Here is an 8,775-nt window from a genome sequence, read left to right on the forward strand (position 1 = left end):
GGGTCAAGCTTTTATTTTGACAGAGAGAAGCCGGATTTGTGGTCATGTCTGAACTTGCTTCCCTTGTCTGGACGCCTCACCAGCGAGCACGCGCAGATAGACGTCTCTCCGCCGTGACAGGGAACCGCTCGTCCGCCTTTAACCGGCGTAAAGTGGCCGAACGGAAGCGCCGAGAAGGGCGCACGCAAGCTCGTTAGTCGGCTCGTCTTGTCAGCAGGCGAAAGAGTTCCACGAAGCCTTCTCCGTCCCTCCTCCTTTCCCTCTCTCTGGCCATGGCTGTGGGACCGGGGCTGAGTGGCCGCCTCTCCCCCGCCGCCGTTGTATCGGTGCTGGTCGTGCTCGTGCGGAGCGGAGGCGCGTTCAACCTGGACGCCGAGCGGCCGTCGGTGTACGACGGTCCGTCGGGCAGTTACTTCGGCTTCTCGGTGGACTTCTTCAAAGCGGCCAACAAGCAACAGTAAGAAAAGCTTAGTGGCAACCTTTATGCAGAAACGCCGAAGCGCGCTAACAACTTTGCCGACTTTTTGTCGGCAACTTTGGGAAGAAGGTGGGTGACTCGTTCTGGAGGAGAAGCTGGCTGCTGCGCATGCGCCACTTTCTCTTCCGGTAAGGCGCAGCTTCGCTTGGCATGACTTCCGTCCCGCTCGTGTCCATAATTGGACGCATGACGACGCACTTCCTGGCCTCGACTGACTACCTTTGGGGGGAGCGGATGCCTGCCCGCCTACGTGCCTGCCCGCCAGCCTGCCTGCCTGCCTGAGCCCGCCTGCCCGCCCGCCTGCCTTTACTTACCACTGGAATTCCAAACTCAAATGCTCGTTTCCAGTTGAAAAGGCCAATAATAATTCCAAAATACAGACCTGTGTGAAATTGAGCAAATCTGACACTAAAGAGGTTTGGTGGCGTTTTGCGGGCTCCGCTCCGCCGGTGTCGACCCAGCGCGCCGCACATGTTGGCACTCCTGTCAGAACCACCGTCCGTCTCCAATCAAAGTCCTCTGATGGCTAAATCCCGTCGGACTCAATCGAGCCACGCGATCCATGGCACATTTCAGATGGTCCCGATTAGCAGGGCAAATTGACGCAGAGGTCGGCGCGTGTGTCGGAGAATCTTGCAAAAAGAAAGAGGCGTAACGAGTCCATTGCGCTTTGCCGCTTTGCTCAGGTCGGACGTCCTGATCGGAGCGCCGCGGGCCAACACGTCGGGGGACGTGCTGGAGCGAGGGGCCGTCTACAGCTGCCCCTGGGCGGGCAGCGTCGCCTGCCGCCAGCTCCTCTTTGACACGTCAGGTACGCAAACGCCCCACTGCGTGGCCGTAATGGCTCATACCACGTTCTTCAATGACATGTTTTACATTCTGCTAGTTTTCTTTTCAAGTGGAGCATTTTTAGATGCAACAAGTTCCACACAGTCATTTGAGGCCATGAGAATAAAAAAAAAAAGTAACAATGTCTTCTGAAGTGTGGAAAAATCAGGAAGCAGCGGGAGTCTTGTGTGCGTTGGAAAATACGAGTTTATTGTTGCTATTGTCGCCTGCATGATTCAGCAACATAATCTGGGATTATCAGCGTGTGCCGAAGAGGAAGTGAGCGAGTGAGCGGCTCAACTCTTGCACCATATTTGGACAAATGAATTTGCATTTGTTTGACGCATGCCTGCGAATGCCCTTCTCGTTACCCAAATTGGCAAACTCGAATCATTTCTGGCTTTTGAAAAATAAAGTGTTGAATTTTGGCATCTCTCCGTCCCTCTCGTCGCAGGCGACAGGAAGAACGCTGACGGCGCGCAGATGGAGTTCAAGTCCAAGCAGTGGTTCGGCGCCTCAGTGCGCTCGGACGGCGAACACATCCTGGTAAGGAAGAGCAAAGCGAAAGCGCGCAGCCTTGAAGGAGCCACGCAATCAAATGAGGAAAATGGTGGAAAATCCAAAGCAAGTCCAAGAAAAGTCTGCTTTTCCGGGACCTGTCCACAGGCGTGCGCGCCGCTCTACCAGTGGTCCACCTTTGGCGTGTCGGAGCGTGAGCCGGTGGGAACGTGTTTCCTGAAGAAAGACGACACGGTGGTGGAATATTCTCCCTGTCGCTCACGTGCGTTTCCGCCCGTCCGTCTGTCTCTGCCTCTCCCGGCTAGTCATGTACCGGGCTTTTCTCTGCGCAGGTGCCAACTCCCCGGAGGGCCAGGGCTTCTGCCAGGCAGGCTTCAGCGCCGACTTCCTCAAGGTAGGCGGGTGGAGCCAGCTGGCCGGCTGGCGTGCTGAGCTCAGGTACTAAGGCCAGTCCCGTTGTGTGTGCGTGTGTGTGTGTGCGTGTGTGTGTGCGCGTGCGCACGTGTGCGCGTTGCAGACGGACAAGCGAGTTGTGGTGGGAGGACCCGGAAGCTTCTACTGGCAAGGTCACGTCCCACACAAACATGTCCCCTTCCTTCCGCCAAGGGGGGGGGTTCCCCCCTCACTTGGTTGCAAACGGTCGAGGTCGGCTTAGCGCGGGACGCTCTCATGTCGTTTAGCTTCCAGACACTCCTCGGTCCGGACGTAGCCATCGCGAGCGGACTCTCCGGGCAGATTCGTCTCAAGTGGTCTGGTGTCGGTCGTTTCCCTGCAGGTCAACTAATATCGGACGACGTGTCGGAAATCTTTGCCCGCTTCGACAAGAGCTACGTCAGCCCCTACGGAAAGACGCTGGCCACCAAGTCGGCAGGCGCCCAGTACGATGACAGTTACCTGGGTGGGTGAGGGCGGCCTGCAAAGGGCGGCCGGCGTGGGCCTCCTCCGCTTTGCTCACTCCACCTGCCCGCCTTGCCTCTCCTTTTGCCATCAGGATATTCGCTGACCGTCGCAGACTTCAACGACGACGCAATTGAAGGTAGCCCGGCCGGGGCTTTGGGTCTGAAGGCCGGCTACAAGTCGCTGACACCGCCCGTGTGCTTGCAGATTACGTGACGGGCGTGCCGCGGGGCGACAAGGCACTGGGTTACGTGAGTGCAGCACGCCAGCCCGTGCCAGTAGGCGCCTGCGTGTTGACGCGCGTGCCGTGCCGTCTTTCAGGTCAACGTCTTCAACGGTCGCAACATGGAGTCCATGGTCAACTTCACAGGCAGTCAGGTGAGCTAGTCTGTCCGAGCCCGATTCGCAAAAGTGTCAAAGGGCACATGCCAGTTGATTTGCGTGGTCTGGCGTGATCCTTCTCTTTATGTCCCTTCAAGATGGCTGCCTACTTCGGACACTCTGTCGCCGCCAGTGACATAAACCAGGACGGGTGAGTGGCCTGCCTGCCCGCCCACCTGCCTGGCTGCCAGTGCTAACGTGAGGCTCGTGCGGGCAGATTGATGGACCTTCTGGTGGGTGCGCCTCTCTTCATGGACCGAGGCTCCGACGGCAAGCTAAGGGAGGTGGGACAGGTAACGGCCACACGTGTCTCGCCTTCGTCCAGCTGGGTCCTGCTGTGACGCCTTTTGACTGCAGGTCAGCGTGCTTTTGGGTCGAGGAGGCTTCGCTTTCCGGCCGCCGCTGACGCTCACTGGCTCCGAAGTGTACGCCCGATACGGCTCGTCCATCGCCGCGCTCGGCGATCTCGACATGGACGGATACAATGGCACGTGTGCGCACACACTTGAACGAGTGATCGACCACACGTGGTCACGTGTTTGTGTTTGACCCCAAGCAGACGTGGCCATCTCGGCCCCCTACGGCGGTCTGGAGCGCCTGGGCCAGGTGTATATCCACAATGGCGGTCCTCAGGGCCCGTCGCAGGTGCCCTCGCAGGTACCAGTGCCCCAAAGCAGCAGGCTTCCTTCCGTTCAATCCCCTGGCAAATAATCAGTTTGGAGTTGAGACAAATTTGTTGAAAAATGACACGCAAAACGCGTCAAATGATTTTTGCCTTGATGAGATTGGTCAAGATGAGCCAAAAATGAGCGCTTTGTATGTTTTCATTGAGCACCCTAGCTAGCTAGTTAGCTAGTGCTTGTCCTTCTTGTGTACGCGTTGCCCCCCCGGCAGGTCCTGCAGGGCAAATGGGCCTCCAGCTACATGCCGGCCAGCTTCGGCTACTCCATGACGGGGAACACGGACATAGACCGCAACGGCTATCCAGGTAAACGCCCGCCCGCACCAGGTGCGTCTGATGAGGCAGGCGTTAAGCTTTTGCAAATGTTTCTCTCACAGATTTACTGGTGGGAGTGTTTGGAGCTGACAGAGCTGTTTTGTACAGGTGATTAGATGTGTGTGTGCGCGCGCGAGCGCGAGTGTGTGCCTGCCGTGACATCAAACAAGTCAACGTGTGCCACCTAACCCATGCTCACGTGCGTGCGGTCAGAGCGCGGCCGGTGATCAGCGTCAATGCCACGCTGGACGTCAGCCCTCAGATCATCAACCCCGAGGGGAAGAGCTGCACACTGCCTGCGACCGGCGCTGCTGTGTCCTGGTGAGTGGGCGGGCAGGCGTGCGGGTGGGCCGGCTGCCAAGCGCCTTTGCTAACCGCTGTCCGTCGGTCCACCCGCAGCTTCAAGGTCAAGTACTGCCTGAAGGCCAGCGGGGTGGGGGCGCCCTCTTCCCTCAGTGAGTAACCTTCCGCCTGCCCCCCCGTCGTGCGCTCGTGAGCATGCGCTCCCTTCCAGCTTTCCGCGTGGACGTGCTCCTGGACCGACTGAAGCAGAAGGAAGCGGCCAAACGAGTCCTCTTCCTGCACAGCCGAAGCGTCGCCTACGCCAAGAACGTCACGCTGAGCAACGGCGGAGGGCCCGCGTGTGAAGAGCAGGACGTCTTCCTCAGGGTAGGTAGGGTAGGAGCCCCGTCCACTCTGCCCTCATTGTTGGATTGGTATACCAGCCCGTCAATTTGCGTCCGTCGTCCATCCTGATAGCAGACGTTTGCAAACGTGACACCCAACCGACTAAGCTCAATGCGCTCGGTTGTTTTTGCGGCGGCAGGACGACCGCGACTTCCGCGACAAGATTACGCCCATCTCGGTGGTTCTGGAGTACACCTTGGACTACGGGCGCGCACGAGACAGCAACGGTCTTCTGCCCGTCCTGGATGTGACCGCGCCACCCAACGTCACCCGCCAGGTGAGCCCGCCCGCCCGTGACGCCCGCCCGTGACGCCCGCCCGTGACGCCCGCCCGCTCGTGACGCCTCACTGTCTCCAGGCTCACATCCTGCTGGACTGCGGCAAGGACAACATCTGCAAACCCGAGCTGCGGCTGTCGGTCCAAAGGTGATTGCGGCCACGCCGCCCAAACCGACACTGTCTAAATCGGCCTCTGCCCCCCAGCGACCGTTCCGAGATGGCCATCGGCGACGACAACGCAGTGACGCTGGAGATTGTGGCCGAGAACCGCGGCGAGGGCGCCTACGAGGCCGAGCTCCACGTCTTCCTGCCGCAACAGGCCGACTTTACCGGCGTGGTGCGAAGCCAGGTAAGCGTTTGCGGCGGCAGCCGCGAGGCGAGGCCCGTTCCAGTTTGCGGCTGACGCCCGTGTGGCTGGTGCTGTGCCGGCAGACGCTGAGCCGGCTGTCGTGCGCCTACAAGAAGGAGAACCAGACCAAGATGGTGGTGTGCGATCTGGGCAACCCCATGAAGGCCGGAACCAGGGTCAGTGGAGCCAAAATGTATCTTCCTTTGTCTGTCTGCTAGCTTGGATTTGTTTGTGTGTCCTCATCTTTTTCCTTTGTTTGGCCAGGTGCTGGCCGAGCTGCGCTTCAGCGTCCACCAGCTGTCGGAGGATGATACGGACGTGCGCTTTGACCTGCAGATGGTCAGGTCAGACATGCCGGCCGGCCGGCTCGGCGCCTTGGGCTCACCTCTGGCTCACCTCAGCCACCTTGGCGTGTTTGCAGCTCCAACCAGTTCAACAGCACCAGCCCCAGAGTGTCCAGCGTTACCAAGCTGGTCGTGGTGGCGCAAGTCTCCATACGAGGGTAACGGTGGCCGCCTCCCTGCAAATGTTCCCAGATGAGACCCAGATTCATTTTGTGAATGTCACCTGCGGGGCTCGCTCAAAGCGGGGGGGCATTTCAGCAATCCACTGCGGGTGTTGTGTGTGTGTGTGTGTGTGTGTGTGTGTGTGTGTGTGTGTGTGTGTGTGTGTACGTGTGTGTGTGTGTACGTGTGTGTGTGTGTACGTGTGTGTGTGTGTGTGTGTGTGTGTGTGTACGTGTGTGTGTATGTGTGTGTACTTGTGTGTGTGTGTACGTGTGTGTGTGTACGTGTGTGTACTTGTGTGTGTGTACTTGTGTGTGCGTGTGTGTGTGCGCGTTTGTAGCACGTCGTCTCCCGGCCAGCTGTTGCTTCCCATCGCCAATTGGCAAGCCAGAGTTCCTCCGCTCACCAGCGACGACATCGGACCGCAAATTGTGCACGTCTATGAGGTAAGCGCGAGATGGGCTGCCGCCCGCCCACCATCTTTCTTTTGACGCGTGCGTTTGCGTGCAGCTGCTGAACAGCGGGCCCAGCACGCTGAGCCTGGCTTCGCTGGAGGTGGAGTGGCCGTACGGCCGCCACAACGCCAGCCTCCTCTACATCACCCACCTCGACACGGAGGGCCCCGTCAACTGCTCCAGCGACGTGCGACTCAACGCGCGCAACGTCACCGTAAGACCTTTCCAGCCACCAAGCAATATTGTTCTTGAAGCCTGACGCTAGCTTGTCGCCGCTAGTTGGAGAGTCCCCTGGCAGCGCTGAAAAACGCCAGCGCAGGAGACGGGCAAACAGAAGGCCGCAAGCATGTGCGCAAGCGTGATCTGCAGACCGGCGGCGGCGAAGACGACAACCCGCTCAAGCTGGTAAAAGGGCCCAGCCACCCGGCCTCGGCCTCCGTCGGCGCCGTGACGGCGACTTGACGGTTGTGTGCGTGCAGGACTGCAGCACAGCGTCCTGTGTCAAGCTTCGCTGTCAAGTGGGACGTCTGGAGAGGAAGAAGAACGCCATCGTCTTCATTTACTCCCGACTGGACGTCAACAACTTCCTCAGAGTGCGTACACACACACACACACACACACACACACACACACAAGAACAGTGTGATCTCGCTGTGTGCGCGTGCAGGCGGAGAACCAGAATCGCTCGTATGTGCTGGAGTCCACCGCCTCCTTCAGTGTCATCCAGATGCCCTACAAGAAGATTCCGGCCACACTGCCTTCCAACAGCACCGCCGTAAGACACGTGGCCGGGCTGGGTGCTCTCTCTCTCTCTCGCTCTCTCTCTCTCTCTCTCTCTCTCTCTCTCTCTATTTTTTTGACGCGCGTTTTTGGCCGGCAGGTTAGCGTGTCGGTGCTGTGGGTGGCAGACGCCCCCCAGCCAGTGCCGGCTTGGGTGGTGGCGCTGGCCGTGCTGGCCGGCCTTCTGCTGCTGGCACTGCTCATCTTCATCATGTACAAGGTCAGAGCCGCCAAGGCCGCCGCCGTCTTTGCGAAGTGACAACGTGTCATGACTGCTACGTGTCACTTGTGTGCGTCCAGCTGGGCTTCTTCAAGAGAGTGCGCCCCCCGCAGGAGGATTGCCTGGAGAAGGAGCAGCTGCAGCCCGAGGAGAACGGAAACGCAGACTCTTAGCCCGCTCGGGTCTGTAGCCTAGCTTAGCACAAAGGCACATCCTGTGTGAGCACCATCACGGACTCTTTGCACTTTGTTGAGCAGACGCCAGCGACAACAATCCAGCAGATTTCTCCGCTAATCGTTGTCGGCGTGCTAGTTGCTGTTCTCGCTAACGTCCTTTTTGGCCAACGTGTTGGTTTGTTCATTTTTTAACTCAACACTTTGTTGGAAAAGATTAACTAAACCCGATATGTCCAAACATTGCCTTTTACATTTCTCTATCGGCCACTGCCAAGTATTCTAAAAATGCGGATGCTAGCTGTTGCGCCATCCAAAAAGTTGCTATACCTTCTCGTACGGACTCGGCTCGTCATTTCTGCATGCGATGCCGATGTGCTCCAAAGTTGGTCCTTCGAACGTTCGCTGCCACGGTCGGCTTGATGTTGACCTTTCCTCATTTCAGATGCTCAAAAAAATCACTAAATTTCGAGGCTATCGCTATTTCATATGGTACAATATGCTGCCGGGCAAAGGCAGACGTAAACGTGGAATGAATGGGCTTTGATGCCGACCACGTAGGTGGTACGAGCACAGTCGGCACCATGTTACCCTTGATTTGGCGGCCCTCCACTTTGTAGCCAATTCCTCAAAGAAATTATTCATCACAGATGCGTGTTTTGACTATTGCTAGTCCATGTTTGTTTTAGTTGCTTTTCAAGCCTTATTTTAAAAAATGACTTGCTAGTTAGCAGATGTAAACTGAACCTAGCTAACCGCCAAGCTCGCTCGCTCGACTAATTCCGTTCATTGCATTAAGACGTGAATCACCGCAACACGCTACTTCATGTTAGTGTCAGGATTCATTCTGTAAGGGGTGGGTTTATTTTTTTTTCTACTTATGCCAGGAAATGCACTCGGAGCGCCGAATGTTGTCGACATCAGCCGACTCTTGACGCCTAATGAGCTTAGCTAGCTCAGTGGTCTGATATTGTTTTGTTTTTTTCTTAATTGATACCGATGTATCTTGTCACCTAACTTTGAAAATAAACAACTTTCTCAACATCTGACAGTATTGTAGTCCGCGTATTGGCGGTGCATACGCAATTTCATTGCACGACTTGCAAACTAGCTCCAAGAGCAAAGTTGTTAACTCGAAATGAGTTTGACTGGCATCTTTGCTTTCATGAAAACATTTTGTGGGTGATGTACAAGAGCGAGAAGAAACTTTGAGAAAACTCAAGCTGT

General features: G+C 57.1%; 1 protein-coding gene across 2 annotated transcripts; it reads left to right on the top strand.

Moving 5' to 3' along the window:
* Positions 1 to 24: 24 nt before the first annotated feature.
* On the top strand, positions 25 to 8,597 carry itgav (integrin, alpha V). 2 transcript variants are annotated; one of them, XM_085920002.1, is made up of 32 exons: positions 25 to 457; positions 1,165 to 1,289; positions 1,761 to 1,852; positions 1,973 to 2,087; positions 2,158 to 2,219; positions 2,343 to 2,391; positions 2,601 to 2,723; positions 2,817 to 2,861; positions 2,930 to 2,973; positions 3,044 to 3,100; positions 3,202 to 3,254; positions 3,321 to 3,396; positions 3,461 to 3,590; positions 3,663 to 3,760; positions 3,998 to 4,091; positions 4,163 to 4,208; positions 4,314 to 4,421; positions 4,500 to 4,555; positions 4,615 to 4,769; positions 4,927 to 5,064; positions 5,145 to 5,212; positions 5,270 to 5,414; positions 5,498 to 5,590; positions 5,679 to 5,758; positions 5,836 to 5,916; positions 6,261 to 6,366; positions 6,431 to 6,589; positions 6,655 to 6,780; positions 6,855 to 6,968; positions 7,043 to 7,150; positions 7,256 to 7,375; positions 7,456 to 8,597. In XM_085920002.1, the coding sequence occupies exons 1-32, from the start codon at positions 273 to 275 to the stop codon at positions 7,546 to 7,548; spliced, it is 3,144 nt and encodes a 1,047-aa protein (XP_085776128.1). In that variant the 5' UTR covers positions 25 to 272; the 3' UTR covers positions 7,549 to 8,597. The 2 variants fall into 2 exon arrangements, with proteins under 2 accessions (XP_085776128.1, XP_085776129.1); XM_085920003.1 differs by lacking the exon at positions 25 to 457 and adding an exon at positions 688 to 1,088.
* Positions 8,598 to 8,775: the final 178 nt, after the last annotated feature.

The sequence above is a fragment of the Syngnathus leptorhynchus genome, chromosome 9, assembly GCF_054491065.1.
Source record: "Syngnathus leptorhynchus isolate UIUO chromosome 9, UIUO_Slep, whole genome shotgun sequence".
NCBI classification, from domain to species: Eukaryota; Metazoa; Chordata; class Actinopteri; order Syngnathiformes; family Syngnathidae; genus Syngnathus; species Syngnathus leptorhynchus.

Bases quoted from the DNA above. Each gene is read 5' to 3' on its own strand.
- itgav (XM_085920002.1), top strand. From the start codon at position 273: ATGGCTGTGGGACCGGGGCTGAGTGGCCGCCTCTCCCCCGCCGCCGTT. The intron at 4,770-4,926 runs GTAGGTAGGGTA...TTGCGGCGGCAG, and splicing joins AGCAGGACGTCTTCCTCAGG to GACGACCGCGACTTCCGCGA. The intron at 5,917-6,260 runs GTAACGGTGGCC...GCGCGTTTGTAG, and splicing joins GCGCAAGTCTCCATACGAGG to CACGTCGTCTCCCGGCCAGC.